The sequence below is a fragment of the Numida meleagris genome, chromosome 5 (genome assembly GCF_002078875.1).
Source record: "Numida meleagris isolate 19003 breed g44 Domestic line chromosome 5, NumMel1.0, whole genome shotgun sequence".
In the NCBI taxonomy this organism is placed as follows: domain Eukaryota; kingdom Metazoa; phylum Chordata; class Aves; order Galliformes; family Numididae; genus Numida; species Numida meleagris.
Window position 1 is genome coordinate 56,354,502 of NC_034413.1, and position 20,884 is coordinate 56,375,385.

At 64.8% G+C, this 20,884-nt stretch overlaps 1 protein-coding gene across 1 annotated transcript in view; it reads right to left on the bottom strand.

Annotated features, from left to right (window-relative positions):
* The window catches only part of SPEG (SPEG complex locus), a 30,995-nt gene that overhangs the window by 2,455 nt on the left and 7,656 nt on the right, over nt 1-20,884 (bottom strand). The window contains exons 2-37 of the mRNA XM_021397474.1: nt 19,412-19,501; nt 18,929-19,307; nt 16,522-17,930; nt 16,240-16,383; nt 15,584-15,766; nt 13,886-14,097; nt 13,625-13,713; nt 13,246-13,427; nt 11,051-11,311; nt 9,984-10,142; nt 9,634-9,823; nt 9,291-9,520; nt 9,068-9,187; nt 8,791-8,895; nt 8,513-8,719; nt 8,287-8,410; nt 8,038-8,210; nt 7,293-7,405; nt 6,932-7,100; nt 6,750-6,843; nt 6,400-6,600; nt 6,218-6,278; nt 5,977-6,054; nt 5,695-5,867; nt 5,586-5,612; nt 5,265-5,417; nt 5,106-5,148; nt 4,943-5,011; nt 2,648-4,829; nt 2,385-2,531; nt 2,193-2,309; nt 1,937-2,104; nt 1,481-1,603; nt 1,165-1,329; nt 375-987; nt 51-290 (exon numbers count right to left, since the gene is read on the bottom strand). Of these exons, the coding sequence (XP_021253149.1) occupies nt 51-290; nt 375-987; nt 1,165-1,329; nt 1,481-1,603; nt 1,937-2,104; nt 2,193-2,309; nt 2,385-2,531; nt 2,648-4,829; nt 4,943-5,011; nt 5,106-5,148; nt 5,265-5,417; nt 5,586-5,612; nt 5,695-5,867; nt 5,977-6,054; nt 6,218-6,278; nt 6,400-6,600; nt 6,750-6,843; nt 6,932-7,100; nt 7,293-7,405; nt 8,038-8,210; nt 8,287-8,410; nt 8,513-8,719; nt 8,791-8,895; nt 9,068-9,187; nt 9,291-9,520; nt 9,634-9,823; nt 9,984-10,142; nt 11,051-11,311; nt 13,246-13,427; nt 13,625-13,713; nt 13,886-14,097; nt 15,584-15,766; nt 16,240-16,383; nt 16,522-17,930; nt 18,929-19,307; nt 19,412-19,501 (9,193 nt within the window). The remainder of the gene's footprint in view (nt 1-50; nt 291-374; nt 988-1,164; nt 1,330-1,480; nt 1,604-1,936; nt 2,105-2,192; nt 2,310-2,384; nt 2,532-2,647; nt 4,830-4,942; nt 5,012-5,105; nt 5,149-5,264; nt 5,418-5,585; nt 5,613-5,694; nt 5,868-5,976; nt 6,055-6,217; nt 6,279-6,399; nt 6,601-6,749; nt 6,844-6,931; nt 7,101-7,292; nt 7,406-8,037; nt 8,211-8,286; nt 8,411-8,512; nt 8,720-8,790; nt 8,896-9,067; nt 9,188-9,290; nt 9,521-9,633; nt 9,824-9,983; nt 10,143-11,050; nt 11,312-13,245; nt 13,428-13,624; nt 13,714-13,885; nt 14,098-15,583; nt 15,767-16,239; nt 16,384-16,521; nt 17,931-18,928; nt 19,308-19,411; nt 19,502-20,884) is intronic.

The window sequence follows — 20,884 nt, forward strand, 5'->3', positions numbered from 1 at the left end:
CAGAGTCCCCACACCAGTCCCCAAACCCTGCCACCCCCACCCCCCTGGACCTGTCCACGATGCTGTAGAGGATCTCCTTGCCAGCACAGTTCTCACAGATGAGCACCAGGTAGCGAGGGGTGATGTACGCCTCGTGTAGGGCCATGATCCGCTCATGGTGCAGCGCCTTCAGGATCTCGTACTCCTGCAGCACGCTCTGCTTCCTCTCTGCCTCGTAGGGCACAATCTTGGCCATGAAGAGCTTTCCCGTGGCATTCTCCTTGCACAGTCGAATCACCCCAAAGCGGCCCCTGAGGCACAGGGCGATGCTCAGCCCTCTGTGTGGGATGCTCCTGGGGCACCCCAGCACAGCACCCTATCCCTCCCTTCCTCACCTCGCTTTCTCATCCAGGAAGGTGTATGGCTTCTGGGGGACGCCCTGCCGCAGTGCCGTGCCATCCGGGGCCCTGCTGTCACCCGAGGGCTCCTTGGAGGACATGGTGGAGGCAGGTGCCTCCTGGGCAGGGGGCGAGGCAGGAGGCATAGAGACGAAGGAGGTGACCATGTAGGGGGGCATCTTCCTGGCGGGTGCAGTGTTGGGGGTGGTGGACGCCGAGGGAGCAGGGGAGGGTTTGGATGGAGAGGGTGCCCGGGGTTGGGGGGACACCCGTGTGGGCAAGGTGGGATCAGATGTGTCCGTGGGAGCAGCAGTGGTGCCCGTGTGGGGTATGGCAGCAGTCTGAGGGGCAGTGAACACCAGCTCCGGGGGCTCACAGACAGTGATGTTGGGTGGGAGCTTGGGGCCTGGCTGTGGCCCCTCAGGGACACCTGGCTGCAGTGGCTGCTCGGGCTTCTGCAGCGCTGCCTTGTGCTTGCGGGGCGGCGTGGTGGGGGGCAGCCCTGGGGCCGGGGGCTCCAACTGTGCCTGAGGTGTCTGGGTCGACCGGCTGGAAGCCACCTTGTCAGGGACGGGGATGGCAGTGTTCTTGGCTGGAGCAGCACGGGAGTCTGCAGGGAGGAAGGAGAGCCATGAGTTGAGTTGGGGTGCATGTATCCGGCAGTGGGATGCAAACAGCATCCCACTGTCTAAAGCCCGGGAGGAAGAGCCCCCAAAGCACCCTGCTGCTGCAGCCCCATGCCACAGGGCTCACTGCGGGCACCACTCCATAGGAACAGCTGGCTTACCCGTTGCCTCCAGGTGCACTTTCCCTGATGGGGTGCTGTAAGGCCCCTGCCCAGCCTTATTGACACAGGCCACCCGGAACTTGGCAGCACTGCCGGGGGGCAGCTCCGTCACATTGAAGTAGCAGTCGGTGATGCCGGTGCTGACCAACTTCCACTCATGCTCCCCTGCCGGCATGGAGGCACGGTGAGGTTCAGGCTGCAGCCTGTCCCACTTCCCCAGGCCCCCAGCACCCATCCATGCAAGGGTGAGGGTTGTAGCCCAGCCGACGGTGTCCCCAAGCAATGCAGGGGTGGCCACATTTCACTGGCCACGTACCCTCCAGCCGATGCTCCAGCGTGTAGGTGCAGGGGGCTTTGCTCTGTGCAGGTTTCCACAGCACCAGCACCGTGTTCTTGTACTTCTGGGCGATCTCCGGGGTGCCTGGCCGCCCAGGGAGCCCTGCCGGGGACACAGAGGGGGCAGGCTGGGTGCCTAGTCAGCAGCAGGGTGTGTGGGCTTGGAAATGCAGCAAGATGCCTGTTCAGCAGCAGCCTGTCCCCCTTGAAAGCCCCAAGTATGGATGTGCAGAGCAGGGATCCAGTGCTCTGCCCCAAAGGGTCCCAAGCCCCGTGGCTGTGTCACCACGTTAGCAGCAGTGCCTGAGCATGCATCCCTCCTGCCAAAGCCAGCCCTGAGCAGCCCGAGCAAACAATCCTCAGCACCTGGCATGTGTTCTGTCCCTGTGGAGCAGCACCTCTGACCCCTGAGATCCCCCCACCCCCATGTCCTTACGTGCCACAGCCAGCGTGCAGGAGCTGATGGCTGTGCCCAGGGTGTTGGCGGCCGCACACTCATATAGCCCTGCATCCTTCCTGGAGACCTTGGAGATGGTGAGCATCTGGCGGCCGTCCTTGCAGGAGATGATGTTCAGCACATTATCTGGCTGCAGTGACCGCTTATCTGCAAAGGGGGAGCAGAGGGGAGCAGTGCTATGGCTGCTCCCTGGGCACCCACCCACTCGGGCAGTCCTGGCAACAGCAGCCCCCACCTTTCATCCAGACAATCCTGGGGGTCGGGCAGCCAGCAGGCAGGCAGCAAAGGGTCAGGGCATCACCCTCCAGGAGCACCTGGTCCTTGAGCTTGATGTGAAAAATGGGGGGGAAATCTGGAGAGCGGAGGGCATGGTGAGGACTGGGTGTCATGAGATGACCTATGTGCCCCACATCCCGGTCGTGCCTACCCGACTCGCTGGGTGCATGCTGCCGCCCAGCTGCGGAGCCATCCTCCCGCAGCAGGCTGGAGGGGATGCTGGGCTGTGAGGCCATCTTCTCCTTCTTCGTCCGGGAGAGCCCCCAGCGCTCCCAGCGCGACCGCTTCTGTCCCTCACCTGTGGGGACATGGACAGAGAGGGTGGCTAGGATTGATTCCTGGGGACTCACTGGGGTGCCTCTGTGGCCGTGCTGGGGCAGCTCAGCCCCAGGGTGCTCCCAGCCCCCAGCTCACCTTTGGCAGAGGTGGTGGAGCGGGTGCTGCCCTCTGAGCGCAGGGACTCGGAGGAGGGTGCGGGTGCCGGAGGTGGCCCCACGTGGTCCTGTGCCACAACGCCCACCTGTCGCAGGCTGTCTCCTTCCGAGATGGAGCGGCGCAGCAGGGAGGGCCGCCGCTGACCCGGCTCCCCTGGCCCCTCGTCCTCAGGCCGCTCATCTGACAGGCTGCGCAGCCGCGAGGACACCCGCTCCATAGTGGCACTGATCTTCCGCCGCACCGTCACCACCGGTGACTCCCCACCACCCCCCGGCTCCGACTGGAGGCTCTCTGAGTCCCTGCGCTCCTTGGAGCTGCCCAAGCCCAGGCTCCAGGAGAAGCGGCGCCCACGGGTCGGAGTGTCACTGCCACCTTCCTCTCCTTTGCTCTTCCTCCGCTCGGCAGGTGGAGTGCGCTTGAGGAGCACAGACATCCTGCGGAGGAAGCTGCTGTCCTTCTCCACCTCGTGCAGGTCCTGCACTGACTTGGACTTCCCCGCCAAGCCGGCGGGCTGGCTCCGGCGCAGCTCCAGGGGCACGCCGGCTGGCGTGGGCCGGTAAATGCCATCGTCTCGGGCTGAGGGGCTGGCCAAGTGCCGGTCCTCAGAGCGGGACCGGGTGAGGAGCTTCAGCCCACGGCTGAGGGATGATTCACGGCTCCGCTTGAATTTGGCCTCAAAGACCTCCTCCGAGTCAATGTCCTGGATGAGCAAGGAGCTGGAGGAGCCGGTGGGCTGCGCCTCTTTCTTCTCCACTGGTGCTGGTGCTGGTACAGGGGGCTCAGTGGGGGCAGCGGGCTGGGGGGCTTCCTTGGTGGCCAGCTCCTCCTCCCAAGTGGCTCCCATCGCCTGCATCACCTCCGCATAGGAGGACGTCTTGGGGGTGCGAGCACCAGGGGCTGAAGGCTGCTGCGGGGTGGCTGCTCTGGGCCTGGCAGCCCCCACCCCAGGCATCCCTTTGGCTCTGGTGGCTTCAGCCTTGGTGGGCGCTTTCTCCTCCGTTGGCTTCTTCCCCGCAGTGGTGGTGGCAGCTCTGGCCTGGAGCTGGGCCCGCTTCTCAGGGCTGGGCCTCCTCTCCTGGTCAGCCTTGGCTGCAGGGAGCTGCTGTACAATGGCCTCCGGCACCTGGGGCCGTGCCTCGGAGAGTGCCGAGAGCGACGGGGACTCCTTGAGCCGCTGGGCTTCAGCATGGGCCATCGGGATCTCCAGGGGAGCGCCGGAGCGGCGGTGCCGGACAACGGGCTCGGCGTCACCGTGGCTGAAGGAGCTGCTCTTCTGCAGGACGCGCTCCGGGGGCAGCAGGTGGGGCGAGGCAGCCTCGCTGGATGCTGCCCGCACCAGCCGCGGCACTGAGGGTGCCAGCTGCTCCATGCGGGGTGGCCACTGCCCCTTCTTGTTGGGGCCGACCCCTAGAGTCTCCAGGAGCGGACCCCGCAGGCCACTGACCTTGCCATCGGCGGTGCTGCCCCGCAGCAGGCGCTGCCGCATCAGCTCCAGGCGCTGGGCGTGCTCATCCTCGGCCCCCCGCCGCCGCGGCAGCTCCATGGAGGCCGCCTTGGCCAGGGCGCGTCGAGGCTCCCGGCCCACCTCAGCCCCCTCCTCAAGGCCTGGGGGCCGGCTCAGCAGGGCGCTGTCGGCCGAGCTGCCCCGCTTCAGCTCGCCCCGACGGGTGCTCTCCGGGGACTCCAGGCTGGAGCCCTTCCTCATGGCTTTGCGAGGATACTCGAGCCGCTTCTGGGCCTCAGGAGCCTCCTCGTCGGAGGAGCTGGGTGCTTCCACCTCCGCACACTGCCGTCGTGGCCCTGGGGCCCTCGGCCTCTTCCCCAGGGCCACCACAGCCTTCCCTGTGGCCTCACTCTGCCACTCCATGGCGGAGCCATCCCCTGGCACGGCCACCTCGTGCCGCAGGCCCTCAGCTGGCCCCGGCATCTCATCATCCGTGGGGATCTCATTGAGGGACATGCGGGAGCCAGAGAACTCCACCTGGTGTGGCATGGGGATGAAGGGCAGCTCATCCAGGTCATCTGAGTCTGAGGAGGACGAGAGGGCTGGAGACTCCTTGAGGTGGCGAGGCACAGCGATGGAGAGGTGGTTGGAGGTGTCCTCCAGCAGCTCTGGGATCGGCCGTAGCACCATGTTGCACTTGTAGCTGATCTGTGAGCGCTGCAGCCCGTGGACAGGGCTGGGTCAGGCCCAGGCAGGCAGCACAGCACCACGCATGGCATCAGCCAGCCCAGCACACATTGCCCTCCTCCCACCCCAGCTCCTAACCCCACCTGCCATTTCCGACGGGAGAGGAAGAGCTTCAGGTGGTCAGTGCTGATGACCTTTCCCTTGGCCAGCGTCTGCAGGGAGAGGGGACAGCAATGTCATCTAGACTCTACAGCAAGCCCTGAGGAATGCTGGTGCCCCTGGGCGCTGCTCTGTGCTGGGACTCACCTTGAACCAGGGGTGCTCCAGAGTCTGCTCCGCATTGGGTCTCCTGTGAAGCAGCAGAGCCAGGTGAGGCCTGCATCCTGCCAGGCCCTCACCCAGCTCCTCCATCCCCATGGGGCATGTGGCCATGCCCCAGGAGGGGACAGGCTCCACGGCACTCACAGCCTGTCGTTGACCAGCACTTTGATGACAAAGCCCTTGGCCTCCCGAGTGAGCCCCTGGAACATCCTCTCCTCAAAAGCCACATTGTAGTTGCGGATGTTCATCAGCGTCGTCTTGTCGTTCTCACCCACAAAAGGGGAGATCCCCGTGAGGCTGCGAGGAGGGCACACTGTCATCAGGATGCGGGAAACAGTTTGGCATGTCCTGGGGACCAAGGGCTGCCCCAGTGCCATGGGCAGGAGCAGCCAGAGAGGAGGCAAGGAGCATGGAAAGGGGACATAATGGGGGTCTCTTCTGGGGGGAATGCAGTGGGGCACTTACCACAGGTAGGCGATGACCCCCACGGGCCTGCAGAGAGGAGAGCAGGGTCACCACACAGTACAAGTCCCGCAGCCCAGTGGGGATGCCAGGTCTACCCAGCTGCCCTTACCAGACATCAGTGACACTGGAGACAGGGCTCTGGTTGACGATCTCGGGCCCCACAAACTCGGGGGTGCCATACTTGCAGTACTGCGGCTCGTCAGGTGTCAGCTCCTGCGCGTTGCCGAAGTCGCAGATCCGGACCTGCTCACTGCTTGAATCTGCCATCAGGAGGTTTTCTGGCTACAGGAGAGCGCAGGGCAGGCGGGAGCTTGGCAGGAGGCTCCCACTGGGGAGGGGAAGAGAGGAGCACAGGGGCTGTCCCCTCTGCAGGGACCCAGGGAGCACTCACTTTGATGTCCAGGTGCAGGACTTGGTGCTGGTGCAGGTAGCAGATCCCCTCCAGGATCTGCCGCATGTAGGAGCGGACCTGCAAGAGGGCAGAGATGGGCTGGCACCAGGCAGCAGCATCCCCGATGAGTCTGGGGAATGCCACCTCCTTTAGGCACAATGCAACGAGCATCATGCATCTGCGGGATAGGGCAGACACTGGTAACCCAGCCACCCGCTGTCTCCCTGCCCACTTCACCCACCTCAGACTCGCACACTGAGGGCTTTCTTGCCATCCTGTCCAGCAGCTCGTCCTCAGCACAGCTAGGCATGGTCAAGGAGCACAGGGAACGCTGTGCCCGTGCCCGCTTCCCAGTTTGCTCCCATGCACGCACTCTACCCCCTAGCCCTCCCCTGGCCCCCACACCACGCTCCTGGAGGATACAGCTCCATCACCATGATGACTGCGTTCTTCTTCTCGAAGGCATCATGAAAGAAGACGATGCGCTCGTGGTCAAGCTGTGAGAGGATGTGCAGCTCCCGGCGTGCTGACTGCTTGGCCTTGGTTCTGCCAGGGACGAACTTGGCGGCAAAGTCCAGGCGGCTGCTCTTCTCCGTCACTCTCCGCAGGTAAGAGAAAGCCCCCCTGCAACGTGCCGGTGGGATGAGGAGGTGGGGAGGGAAGACCTCCCCATTGCTGAGAAGCTGGGGTAGACACTTGTACCCGCAGGGAGATGCCCCAGGACCATCGCTGGAGGATGACGACTGTCCTCAGAGGATCTCCTGGCCCCGTACCTCCCGATCTCCTCGTGCACATCATAGTAGTCAGTCAGGCGTCGTGCCTTGTGCAGCGCATCTTCCTCCATGGTGGCATCGGCTGCAGGCTGGGCTGGGGGAAGGAGAGGCACTGTCAGGGTTGAGCAAGAGGCCAGGGCCAGGCTCGCAAAGCAGGGCCAAGGGGACCTGGCTGGCTGTACCTGCGCGCACCACCAACTCAGCCTTGCAGGAGACCTCTCCCGCCACATTCCTGGCCGTGCAGGTGTATACCCCGCTGTCAGGCTCGGCAGCACCCAGCACCACCAGGGAACACTCGTTGTCCTCGTAAACGAAGCTCAGGTGGCTGCTCTCCTCCAGCAGCTCCCCATCCTGGGGTTGCAGCAGGTGTAAGGGGGGCCCATGCCATCCCCCCACCAGCTCCCACCGCCAGCGCATACAGCACCCTGTGTCATCTGGGGAGAGCACAAAGCCAAAGCCCCAGCACAGGGATCCCAAAACAGGGAGGGGAGCAGGGGCTGTGTGGGCTGTGGGTCAGGACAAGGTGCTGGGGTCCCATCCCACCTTGTACCACATGATGTCTGGCAGTGGCTTTCCCTCCACCACCACGGCGAAGCGAGGCGTCTCCCCTTCCTGGGCATCGATGTCCTCCATGATGGACTCAAAGCGTGGTGCCTCTGCCAATAGATGGGGCATGGGACACCATGGGGCAGTGCCCCCCCAACACACAGAGAACGGGGCACCATGAGGCAATGCCACTCAATGGATGTGGACACGGGGCAGAGTGTGGCTGCATCTCCCCTTTGTAGATGGATGAGAAGTACTGTGGGGCAGTGCCAGACATGACACCAGTGTGGCGTATTATGGAGCTTCCCTCACAGCTCTTGGCCATGGAGCAGTACCTGTCATACACAGGCAAGGGGCACCATGCAGCAGTGCCATTCATAGCACGTGGCCAAGGAGCACCATGGGTCAGGGCACAGTGCCACCCATGGGATAGCGTCACCCATGGCACAGTGCCACCCCATGCACATGACCATGGGGCATGTGGGATGCCTCTCCTCAAATCAGATAAGACACCAGACATGCATACATAGCTCACAGGCTTTCAGCCCCATGGGGCACTACCACCCGATAGGAGAGTATCCCCACAGCATATGAGTATGGATCATGGATGAGCAGTGCCATGCTATGGGGCAGTGCTCCCCACGGCACATAGCCATGGCACACCATGAAGACAGTGCTACCCTATGGGACGATGCCACCCCCACGGCAGAGAGGCACAGCCCCCCAGCACGGGGGCACCTACCTGCGAGGTGGAGGCGGAGGGTGCAGCGGGCAGTGCCGTGGCGGTTGCTCACCTCGCAGACCAGCGGCCCTGCAGCCCCCCGACCCACGCGCAGCAGCCGCAGGCAGTGCTGGTCATCATCCGGCATCGTCACCTCGCATGTGCCCTCCTGCTCCCCCAGCACCTGCCCGCCCCTGAGGGCACACACCGTCAGCTCTGCATGTCACCCTTGGGTGCGTGCCCCCAAGGACCGCATAGGGTGCGTCCTACCTCTTCCAGGTGACAGTGGCCTCCACATGGTTGATGGTGACGGTGATGGAGGCTGGCTGGCCCTCCACCACGTACACTACATCGGGCTTGTCCAGGATGACTGGAGCCTCGTCCAGGTAGGGACCTGACACACATTTTGTCACCACCCCTCCAGATCCTACGCCCAGCCCTGGGCTTGCAGCCCCCCATCCTGCCCCTCTACCCCAGCACCCCGCTGTGCACTCACCCCGGTCCAGGAGCTTCACGGGCCCCACTAGCGGGGAGGGCTTGCTGTTGGTCTTGGGGGTGGCGGTGATGACACGGAAGAGGTACTGGGCCCCCTTGGTGAGCCCGTGCACCGTGTAGGTAGTGTCCCGCACACCAGCCACCAGCACCATCCACTGTGTCATGCCCAGCACTTGCATTTGCACCACGTAGGTCACCGAGCTGGGGTCTGCATGGGGACAGGGTAAGTGTGGAGCCCCCATTACTGTGTCACAGCAATGCCCACCTCCTGCCCCTCACCTATGGCCGTGTCCAACCACTTGGGCTTGTTCCATGTTAGTGTGATGGCTCTGCCGGTCACTGAGGCCACAGTGGGGGGCCCATCCGGAGGGGTTGGCACCACATCTGTATGAGAGAGTTAGGGAGAGGGGTGAGCCTACAGGAGCCCCCAGACGGCACCAACTCCCCTGCAACTTGCTCTGCCCTGTGGTCCCATCAGCCATCACCTTGCTATAGGGGCACCGAGTCCCAGATGTGGGGCACAGGAGAGGCAGCCCCTGGTGGTGACCCTACTTACCTGTGACATAGAGGTGTGCATAGCATGTGGCCTTCCCTACTTTGTTGGCAATAACGCTTTTATAGACACCAGCATGTGCGTGGCTGACGGCTCTGAACACCAAGCGATGCACGTCCTTATCTGCAGGGATGGATGCAAGAGCCCATCGGTGTGGTGCAGAGCTCCCTTCCTGGGCAGTGTTGTGCCCAGGAGGAGGCCAAGGGGAGGGCAGCGGGGAACCTACACTGCATCATCTTGCGGTCATCAGTGCTGTCGATGCGTGAGCCGTTGTGAAACCAGGTAATGGAGGGGTAGGGCATCCCAGCCACCTGGCATTCCAGCACCGCCTCCTTGGACTCCACCACCTCCAGGTTGTGCAGTGGCTTCAGGAAGTCAGGCATGGTGAAGCACTCTGCCTCGGTCTCCGCCTGCTCTGGTTCCTCTGGGATGGACGGCATCTTCTCCAGCTTGGAGCTGTGGCCACCCGTGGTGAGCACAGTGCACCCAGCCTGGCCCCAGCAGCACAGAGCTGCCTGGCAAGGCTAGGGCACATCCCACAGGCACCAAGCAAGGGGACACCATCTTACATCTGGGAGGCAGCGGACGGCCGCGGCTCCTCCACGTAGAGCTCGGCGGAGCACTCCACGTGGCCATGGGCGTTCCTGGCAGTCACCACGTAGTGCCCCTCATCCTCACTGCTCACGTGCACGATGACCAGCGAGTGCAGCCCCCCATCCCGCTGGATGCGCACGTTCTCCCCCTCCTGCACCATCTGGCCTGTGTGGAGACATGCACGCGGCATCAGCAGCCCCAGCATACCCATCGGTGTCCCTGGTCCTGTGCCTCTGATGCTCCAAGACCAAGGATGGATTTCCTCTGGGGGTGCAGATCCCGTGGGATGAGGGCCATAGGATAGGGGCCAAGGCATGGAGGTTACCGAAGTGGCTCCAGGTGACTGTCGGCGCAGGGGTCCCGCTGACCATGCAGTCGAAGCGTGCCGTCCGTCCTTCCACCACGTCCATGTCCTCCAGCTTGCGGGTGAAGAGCGGCTGCACGGAGGGCTTCACCGTCAGCCGGGCGCTGCAGGTCAGCTCATCTGCAAGAAGAGCGTGGAGGGGTGAGCCCCGCATGGCCAGGGGCAGAGCTGAATGCACGGGGCAGGGCACAGCATGTCATCCCACGGGGGCTGTGGGGCTCGGAATGCATGTGCAAGAAGTCCAGGCACAGGGTTTGGGCTCTCTGCTGGCAGAGGAGTGCCTCTTCCCTCCCCTCAAACAATAGAGATGCCACCTGCTGGGTGTAGTGGGAGAGTGCCCTGTCTTTTTGGGGCAGGGAGTCACAGATGGAGATGCAATGCTCCAGGTGGGGATGGTTGTAGCAGGGACTCACCGAAGGGGTCTCTGCTCACCCCAGGAGGGGAATGGGACAGGGACACTTGTCCCTGGCTGGTGAAGGAGGGACAGAGGTTGTGTGCAGGGGGGAGGGCTGAGGGCACAGGACAGGGCAGCCAGGAGTGTGTGGTGGTTCCTGCCACCAGTGGCATCTTTGGGGAAGAGGGCAGGCCACCATGGACCCTGCCAAATGCCCACATCCTCCCTGGGCCAGCAGGGACATGTCCGTAACAGGAGCCCGGAGGCTCTGGAGCCTGGGGATGGGTGCAGCTGTGCTGAGAGCAGCTGGGAGGAAGGCAGGCAGCTCGTGATGCATGGTACGGCCATGACACAAACATCTCCCAGTACCTGGGAGCTGCACACCTGCTGGATTGGGGCTGAGTGGGGTGGGCTGCAGGCTCAGGTGCTGGCACTGACTGGTGCCCTTCCATGGGGCACAAGAGCCCATGGAGTTGTGCAACACCAGCTGCTGGGGGCACAAATCACTCTCTATCCTCCCACCCCCTCCAGCACTCAGCTATGCTTTGGGATGGAGGTGTGCCAGTCCCCCCAGCACCACACTAAGACCAGATCCCGAGCGATACCCCTCTGGGGCTGCATGCCCACCGCTTACCTTTGGCCGTGCTGAGCTTGCAGGTGTAGATGCCGCTGTCATCCTCATGCACGGAGGTGAGCAGTAGCTTGCACTTGCGCCCATCAAAATGCATCTTGCATTTGAGCAGGGCGGGCTGGAGCAGCCGGCCCCGTGACAGCCAGTCCACATCCATGTCTGGCGGGCCAGCCACCAGGCACTCAAAGAGTGCCAGCTCCCCCGCCCCGACCACCACGTCCTGCAGGGGAACCACCACGGCCAGGGACTGGCACTCGGGCCGAGCTGCCCGGGAAGGGGGGAGAGAGAGAGAGAAAGAGAGACGCGTCTCAGCAACTGAAAAGCAACCATGGGAGGTGGCGGGGAGGGGGTCATGCGGGGTGGGGGCATGCGGGGAAGGGGCCCGGCACGGCGGGCAGGGAGTGGGGTGCAGGCAAAGGAGTGCAGCGGGGAGGAGGTGGGGGCGAGATGTGGAAAGCGGAGCTGAGCCAGGGTAGGGGGGCAGAGGGAAGGCGATGGGGGGGTGAGGGGAGGTGTCCGTGCCAGGAACACACCACACAGCGCTTTACCAAACAGATTTTATTAGAGCTACAAAAAGGGTCACGGCCTCGCAGCCCACATCCCGCCAAGCCCCCCCACCCTGGGGAGAAGAGGCCCAGAGCCGGGGCTGCTTCTGCGGCTGGAACTGGGCAGACCCTAGGGTCACAGCCCCAGCAGGGGGATCCCCAAGTCCCTTGTACCCCACACTCTGAGGTGGGAGCCATTGCACCATGTTCCCTTTCCTACGGCCCTGGCTGGCGCAGAGCAGCCATGGGGCCAAGCTCCCTGCTCCCTTCCCCTGAGCAGTGAGGAGAGGAGCAGCAGGACACACAGACACAGACACACGGATGGAGCAAGACACCAGACAGCATTGGGCAGCTGCCCTAGCCTGGCTGAGGGGGTACCTGGCACTACCAACCACCCCCCGCCCACTGCTCGGCCCCGGTGACACAGTGCCTGGCCAACCCACGTGCCCCACACCCGCCGTCGAGGGCCCGCGCGTCCCCGCAGTGCATCCAGGACGAGGCGGCGGATGGAGCAGAAGGTAATAATGCAAGGTGAGGTCCACTGCCTAAGAGGTGTCCAACTAAGAGCCCCCGTGGCTCTGAGAGATGCACCCCCTTATCGTACTCCCCCTGCGTACAGACAAAAACCGCAGTCAGCAAGCGGAAGGGTTAGTGCAGCGGAGACGGGGCCGGCACGCACGCACATGCCAACACGCAACGCTGCGTGCCACAGACATGGAGCACAGCAGAGGGACCTGGTGCCACAGCCATCACCCATCCATTCGCTGGGTGCATGCCTGGCTCCCACGGCCACTCCTGTGCCGCCACGCTTTGCTGGGAGCGGGGGCCTGGCAAGACAAAAGCAGTGCAGCGAAGGCTGGGGTGGCACTGTGACAGCCCAGGGACTCAGGCAGCCATCAGCAGGGAGGGCTGGGGGGAGCAGGGTACACAAAGCAAAGGGCAAGAGAAAGGCAGCATCACTAATCCCCTTCCTGCAAGTCCCTTGGTCCCAAGCCACTCCCCATTTGCACACACATATTAGGGGCCCTAGGAGGATGCTGGAGCCCACAGCAGGGCTGGGGAGGGACAGCCCAGCCCCAGGTACCTTGGTATTGTGGGACCTGCTCTGAGCTGGGAACAAGCAGGTGGGAGAGCTCTCTCTGAGCTGTCCCCTGGGCACAGCTTACAGGCAGAGAAGGAATGAGCTGTGTGCATGGTGGGGGGACATGTCCCCTGCAGGGCCACCAAGGGCATGAGCCCTTTCTGCACAGCCAGGGCCAGTGCCCAGCCCCAGCATGGGGACAAGGGGACACAGGGTAAAGTGATGCTGGTGGAGCAGCAGCCTCTGAGTCAGGCTAGGGACGCTGGCACAGGTGGGCAGCAGGACCCACTACCGTGGGGCTGCACATTTGGACTGGGCAGTGGGGCAGCTTGCCTCCTTCTGCAGGGCCAGCCTCTGCAGCAGTATGACCACTCCATGTCCCCTCCCTGTCATCCCACCAGGCACTGCCCTTCCCGCACTGGGCTCACACCCGCCTGCTCTGCAGCAGGGAAGGGCAAGAAGCAGCACCGCCGAGAAGGGGTCTGCAGCAGCCCCTTCCCCGCACAGCTCATGCAGGGTGCCGGAGCTGGCCAGCCCCATGGGGACATGGGGACGCCCTCAGGGAGCTTTACCTCTGACCTCCAGCTTGGCCTCGCACTGCTTGGTGCCATACTCGTTGACAGCCTTGCAGGTGTAGAAGCCGGTGTCAGTGCGCTCAGCCGCCAGGATGTGCAGCGTGTACAGCCCCCGGGCCCCCTCTGCCTCCTCTGCATGGTGCCGGCGGCCATACTTCACGGGCTGCCGGTTCCGCAGCCTGCTCAGGGACATGGGCAGAGAGGCACTGTCACAGCTGGCCCCACAGAAAGCCCCATTCTCCTCTATCTCAACACCTGCCCAAGACCAGAGCTCCCCTCCTTGGTGCTGCTCTGAGCTCGCAGGCCCCAAATGGGGACATCCCCATGCCTGCCCCCTTCCCTGCCCTACCGTGACCCAGTGAGCTCCAGGACTCACCAGTAAATGATGGGCTTGGGCTCCCCGCGGACGCGGACACTCATGCTGACATCCTGCCCCTCCAGCACCGACTGGTCCGACAGGGCCACCTGAGGAAGAGGAAGTCAGGAAGGTCAGGAAGCAGCCGGCACCCACCACTCTGGGGCCATGTGTCTCTGCCACCACCCCAGGGACCACCTGTCCCCCATCACAAGGGCAGCTCTAGAGTGCCACGGGGCACAGCTCCTCCTCTGCCAGGTCCCGGGGGGGCTCTCAACTCACCTCAAAGGTAGGTGCAGCCTTGAAGCTGCTCTCCGAATTGCTGTGGGCAGCCCCATGCTCCGCTCTGGGCTGCAGCTTCATGGCCGGTCGGTGCTGCGGGGTCCCGGGCTCGGGAAACTCTTCTAGTGGGCTCAGGTACTCCTCATCTGAGGTGATGGGGCTGACCTGGCCCAGGGGGGGGGCCAGGTTCCCATGCCGCTCCACGGCGGGGGCTAGCAGGAGAGGGTAGATAAGGGGCTGGCAGCGGGCAGAGCCGAGCAGTGGGCTCGGGGATCCCTCCCCACCACCCTGTGCCTGGAGGTGCCCGGGGATGCCCACCCCATGCTGCATCCCGCCAGGAGCAGCACGGTAGCCGGCAGCGAAGGGGTGCTGGGCTGCGCGGGGGGGTGAGTGCGAAACACGCCCCGGGGCCGATAAGGGGACGCGATATCCCGCAAGGCGACAGCGGGGCTCAAGTGGCTCTTACGCAGCAGGCCGCGCTCCCATCCTTAAGCCGCCCGGATTCCGGGAATGGCTGCCCCTGCCCCGAGCCGGCGGAAGGCTGAAGGTGACATTGGCAGCTGCGCTCCCCTCGCAGCCCGGACGGCCGCTCCCGGGGTCCGAGCTCGGCATCGCGGGGAACACGCGGGGGCAGCGAGGCCGGCGTGGGGGGAGCGTGGGGCCGGGATGGGGGTGAGATGTGTGCGGGGCCGGGGGCGAGCGCGCTGCCGGCAGAGCGCTGCCCGACGTGGGGGTGCTGGCCCCGCTCCAGCCCGGCCGTGGCAGCCGCCGTTTCCCCAACCCCCCCACCCCGCCAGCGGATCCCCTTACGGAGCTGCCGAAGCGGGAAGGCGGGCGGGCTGCCCGGTGATGGCTCGGCTCTCCTGCCCCCGCGTTGCCCCCGTGCAGCAGCAGCAGGGCAGAGAGCTGCGGGGGTCCCGAGCCCCGACTCCCACCAGTCCCGCAGGGCTCCCTGCAGCCCGTCCGCCCGCAGCCCTCCGGTGCCCCCCGCACTCACCGGGGGGGACGCGGCCCCCTCCCCGGGCAGGACCGAACCGCGGAAGCGCCGCTGCCGTCGCCGAGGCCGATGCGGCGGCGCCGGGCGCACATCCAGCCCGGAGCGCACAGCCCTCCCCGGCCGAGCGCCGCCCCGGCCCCACGCCGCCGCCCGGCCCCTGGGGCTGGGCCTGAAGCGGGGGAGGGCCCAGCGGCGGGCCGGGGGCAGCCGACCCCTTCCCTTCCTTTCCAGCCGCGGGGGTGCCGGGCCCCGAGGGGCGGCAGGTGCCTGGCACGGCGCTCGGCACCCCGGGGCACCGCGGAGCAGTGGAAGTTGGGGTTCCTGCAGCCCTCCGGGGCTCTGCGCTCCCCAGGGGAAATCTTGGGATGGGAACACCTCGGGGCTGCGGTGGGATGGGGATCCCCGGGTGGCGGAAGGCATGCTGGGCACCAGTGCAGGCTGCGTGCTGGGGGGCAGTTGGGGTACCCTGCAAGGCACGGGACTTGCCAACCACTGGGCAGCTCGTTGGGGATGCTCGGAGCCTGACCCCGCTCCCCCCACGGCACAACCCGGCAGCGCGTCAGCTGCTTCGGTTCAGACAGAGCCTTGTAGGGTAAGGAAGCCGCTTTCCTAGCAGTGACAGCAGAGCTGGCAGGCAGCCCGTCGCCTCGCCGGCCCTACCGCCGCCCCCCGCTGCCTGCATCCCGGCCGCCGGCACTCACCGGGCCGCACGCTGAGGATGGCACTGCAGCAGGTGGCTCCCACTTCGTTAGCCGCTGTCACCGTGTAGAGGCCGGCGTCAGCCACCCGGGCGCTCCTGACCAGCAAAGTGTGTCGCTCGCCCTCCGCCTTGATGGGCCGTGCCGTGCTGCTCCTTAGCGGCACCCCGTCCTTCCTCCAGGACACTGCGGGCAGAGGCAGGGTCACTTCGGACCATCCTGGGGTAGGAGAGTCCTCTCTCCCCGAGTTGTCAGCGCAGGTCTCTGCCTGGCTTGGGGACTGCTTTGCCATTTTGAGCAGCCCCAGGTCCCCATGGCCCCTGATAGAGAGAGGCCCTGTATGGTTCTTGGCATCCTCCTGCCCTCCAGTGGAAGATGGAGGTGGAAACCAAAGCTGCTTTGCTCATTGCCAGCCTCGGCCAGCTGCTCTGTGCCTGGTGCCTCCTCCTGCTATCCCAGCGCAGGCGGATCACAGAAGTTTTGCGTGCACTCTGCCCCCTGCACTGCACCCCGGCACTTTGCCCCAGAGGTGGGCACATCATCTCTCTGAGGAGCACAGAGCCACAGCTCCGCCACACAGCTCAGGCGGCCCTGAGGGCCTGGGACAGGCAGGGAGACTGCCAGAGCCTGTTGCTCTCTTATGCCCCGCGACCACTCACCTTCTGGCTGTGGGTTGGCCGTGACAATGCACTTGAGGAGCACCTCTGTCCCCACGGCCACTGCTGTGTCCTGGATGGGGATCTCAAAGATGGGCGCTTCCAGGGGATCTTCACCCGCCGAGACGTAGGAGTCATCGGAGGACTCTGCACAGGGAGAGATGGCCCCATGTCCATGAGCAGGGCCAGCAGAGGGTCCTGTGCCACGCTGGGCATCTCAAGGTGACAGTGAGGTGTGGCAGCACCACAGTACCCCCTGTGCGTGGGACAAGAGCTGTGCCCTACCTAGCTCTGGAGAGGTGGGCCGGGCCCGGCGTCCCTTCCCCTTGCTCCGCGTGCCTCTGCCTTCCTGAGCCGTCCGGACACTCTCTTTCTTCTCTGCCACTTTTGCCTGCCTTCTCTCCACCTCCTTCCCTGTGCCGTGCTGCCCAGCCCAGCTCCTCTCCAGCCGGGCCTCCTGCTCCATGCCTGGCTTCGCCCAGGGCAGGAACCGCACCTCTGTGGACACCTCGGGCCTCCGGTACAGCCCGTGGGGCACAGCCAACCTGGCAGCCAGCCCTTCGCTCGCCACCCCGGGGGCCCTGGCCGCAGCCACGGGACCTCCATCTGGGCATGGGGTCCCTTCGGTGGTGCGGCCCCGCGGGGTGGCCTGCGCCAACAGCCACTGCTCTTTCTTCCGCACTTCCCCGCCGCCATCTTGCTGTACGGCCTTCCTCGCCTCCTCCGCCATGCTGCCCCGTGCCGGGCCTCGCCGAGCCCTCTGTCCCCCTGGCTCTGGCTCCCCATTGGGCCCCACCAGCGCCACGCTGGAGAGAGCCAGGTGCTGGATGACGTGCGTGCCCTCGGCCGGAGCTGAGGCCTTGGCTGGTGGCACCTTGCGTGGCAAGGCCGGGCCGCGTGGGGTGCGGGCGGCGGGGGGCTCAGCAGGTGGTTGGGACTCAGCCTTGCCCAGCTCCTGCGAGCGCCGCAGCTGCTGCTTGGACACGGTCCTCTTGATGCGGCTCAGCTCCTCTGAGAACTTGTGCTCAATGTCCTGCACGCGCCCAGCAAACTTGCCCCGCTCGTCGAAGGAGGCGGCCTTCTGGCGAAAGGCCTGGCGGCGGCTGGCCGCACTGCCCTCCCCATCCCGCCAGCCCCCCGGCGTGCCTGCCCGCCGCTCCCAGCCTGGCTGGTCGAAGGAGCGCGTCTTGCGCAGGGGCAGCCATGGCCGTGTGGGGAAGGGGCTGTCTGCCTGCTCCAGGCTCCCGCGGCGCTCCTCAAAGTACTGCAGCCGCTCGAAGATCCTGGAGCCAGCGCGCACCAGCTTGGGCGATGCCCGCACCGAGACGCGGCCCGACGCGTCGCTCATGGGCGTGGCGGGCCGGGAGTCCTGCGTGCTGCCCTGTGACTTGGGCTTCTTGATCTTTTCCTCGTACTCCTCGGGGACGGTGTCCTGGTAGTCGGTCGGCACTGAGGATGTCCTGCGTGGGGTCACGGGCGTGCAGGAGGAGGAGGGGAGGCGGGCAGAGGGTTGCGGGGTGGCTCCGGAGGGTGGGGGGGGGCACAGGCCTGCTCTTGGGGACGGCGAGCGGATGATGGGCGGCTTGGCGGTCAGCGGCAGGGCAGCGGGTGAGTGCTGAGGCTCAGCACCGGGCTTTGGGGAGACGGGACCACTATGGGGGTCATCTCGCCGGTACCCCCCCTGGGGGATGCTGCTGCAAGGGGAGAACAGGGGAGAGCAGGTCAGAGCCTGCCCTCCCCTATGGCTACGTTGCAGGTTCCAACCCAACCATCCAATAGGGCACAGCCAGGGGACAGCCCCAGGACCCTCAAGGGGCTGCAGCGAGAGGATCTAGCCACACTTAGGCCACCGGGAGCTGCCTTGCTGGTATGACCCAGTGGTGCCTTACTGCTGGTGTCCCATTGCACAAGGACACCCATGTAAGACAGCAGTGTGGTGATGCTGGGACACTCAGCAAGTGCCCTTCCCAGGGCTGCCATGCAGGCAAGATGAGGGCACGAGGACAGAGGGTTGCCCCAATCTCCCTGGGAGGTTCCTGCATGCCAGGGCTGTGCAGACAGCTCTTCTGCAAGGCCACAAGTCATCACCCAGTGCACACGCTGCTGCCAACATGCCCCCTGCCCCACTGCCCCCAAAATCCCTGCCCACACCCGCTGGCCCCACAGCCCAGGGCTTGGCATGTGTGGTGCAGAAATCAAAAAGTGGAGATGAGATTCTGGTGGAACAAGCAGCCTCAAACACAAAGGGGAGGATGGAGGTCGAAGGAGAAGGCCTGCAGGGCTGGGGAGGGACAGGGGCTCTGAGCATATCAGCAGGCCCTGGAGAGGAAGCATGTCCCTCATCCCCGCTGCCACTCCTGGGTGGTGGGGACAGCTTGTCTGTGGGTGCCATACCTCTGTGCCCCCATGTCCCTGGCCATGCAGAGCCCTCATGGCTGGCCAGGAGTGGGTTCGGTTCAGATGGAGTTACCCCCAAACCCTAGCTGGCCACAGCAGATAGGGACACCACTCCAGGCCCCCCACCCCAGCGCTGTCCCCTCCTCACCAGTGCCAGGTGCCTACTGCTCAGAGCCTCCGTTCCTCATCCGGGCATGGAGAAGGCAAAGAAAGCCCAGGCAGGGGGGAGAGGATGGCTGCGGGGAGGAGATGGCCCCAGCGATGTCCCCTCCGTGCACTTCCCCCTGCTACTTACACGTGGAGCGAGAGCGCCCGTCCTCGGTACAGGCTGAAGGCGCTGCCATACGGGTCGCTGGCCACAGAAAGGCTATCCTCCGACCCCCAGCTTGTGCCCACCAGATTAGCCCGTGATGCCCGCACCAGCGGCTCCACGCCCAGGTGCCGGACCTCGGCGCCACGTGGGGACGGCGCGTTTGCTTGCCTTGGAGTTCCCTGTGGCTGCCAGGCACTAGGGCGGAGGTAGGGTCCCCGCAGGGGGAGGCTGGCATCTGGCTCCTTCTCCACAACAGTCTGCTGGCTGCCCGACCAGCTGGAGCGCTCCTCTGTCTGAGACAGGGCCAGCACCGAGGTTGGTGTCGTGTTCATGGAGGCGTCCACCAGGGTGTCGGAGCCACCTGGAAGGAGAGCGGTGGGCATCCCCAAGTGGTATCCCACCCAGCTCATCCCACGGGTGGGCTGCCCCAAGGGGACCCCTAGAGCTTGGTTCTGTGCGGCTCACCCGTGGGGGTGCTGAAGGCCGTCTCATCCTGCAGCTCACTGCGCTGCGTCACCTGGGGGTCGCTGGGCTCATCCTCACCAGTCTCCGAGTCTGTGGGGGAAGAGCAGAGGGTGAGGGGACACAGGGACAAGGCTGGCATTGCTCCTCACAGACCCACTGGCTCCAGGGGCAGATGAGCAGTGCACAAGCAGTTCTGGGCAGCAGAATGGTGAGAGTGGGAGAGGGATGACTGTAACATGGGGGACACAGAAGGGACAAGATGCCAGCAGAAAAGGCAGGACGGAGACTGGAAAGTCCATGGAGTGGCATAAGAAGATGCTGTGTGGGGCGGAGGCAGGAGAGGAGATGGTGATGGCAGTGGAAATGCAGGGAAAGGCGGATGTAACTAGGTGATGGAGACAGGGAGACAGTGGTGGCATGGTGACAGGAAGGCACGCTGGGGGCACTTGGCCCCATCTGGAAGCGGGGCTGGCATGAGGCAGGCATCTTCCTACCGTAGCTTTGTTTCCTGCAGGAGCGGAAAACTTCGCTTCCATAGGGGCAGCAAGAGAGAGAGAGACATCAACACCTGGTTATCGGCCCGGCCTGCGGAGACGCGTGGGGCAGTGGGGAGGACTTTGTCCCCACCATGTCCCTGTGCTGCCATGAGGCAGTGACCTGCCAGGGCAGCGGCTGAGCGGGCCGTGCCAGTTTAGAGAGGCTGGCACCATGCACCAGCCTTGGAGGCCAGGGACGGGGCTAGGGCTGGCCAATCGCCTGGTTCAGGGCCCATGGTGGGCACCCACTGCCCTGCCCTTCCACATCAGTGGTCATGGGTTTGGCACCCCCAGCCTTCCCTACACAAGTTCACTATACTCACACAATCACTACATCTTCTCCAGCACCACACACAGCCTCCCCCTCCTTGCACCCCTCCTGCAGAGTGCATGGCATCACTCCCTCCCCACACCATGGTCACTCCTGCCCGCACAGCTGCCAGCTCCTGTACCTGCTGCTGTTCTGGCTGTCCCCTGGGCCCCACGCCCTCACCTCCTGTGCCACAGGTGGGCACTCCTAGAGGTGCTGGCACGCATGGATGTGTGTGTCTGGGGGCACACGTGTTTCATCAGGGCTGGTGTGCACTCTGCATCCCCAGCCCCACTGCAGCAAGTATTCAGAGGTGCTGCTGTGCCCCACAGTGTGTCTCTAGCTGGGAGAGCACTAATGCAGCTCTCAGGGTGAGGCTGTGGGGCACTGTGTGCCCAGGCACGATGTGGCCAAGTCAGTGCAGAGCCACTGCAATGTTCCTTTCCAGGAAAGCAAACCCACACAGACACCAAGGGCTACCATTTCCTCCTCACCATTATGCAAGCCATCGCAAGCTGCCACTGCAGAGCCCTTTGGCAAAAGCAACATCCCTCACCCTGCAGCCCTGTCATCACACACCATAGCCCACTGGGGGTTCGCGTTACTATCTCCTCTCTGGGCTGGCTT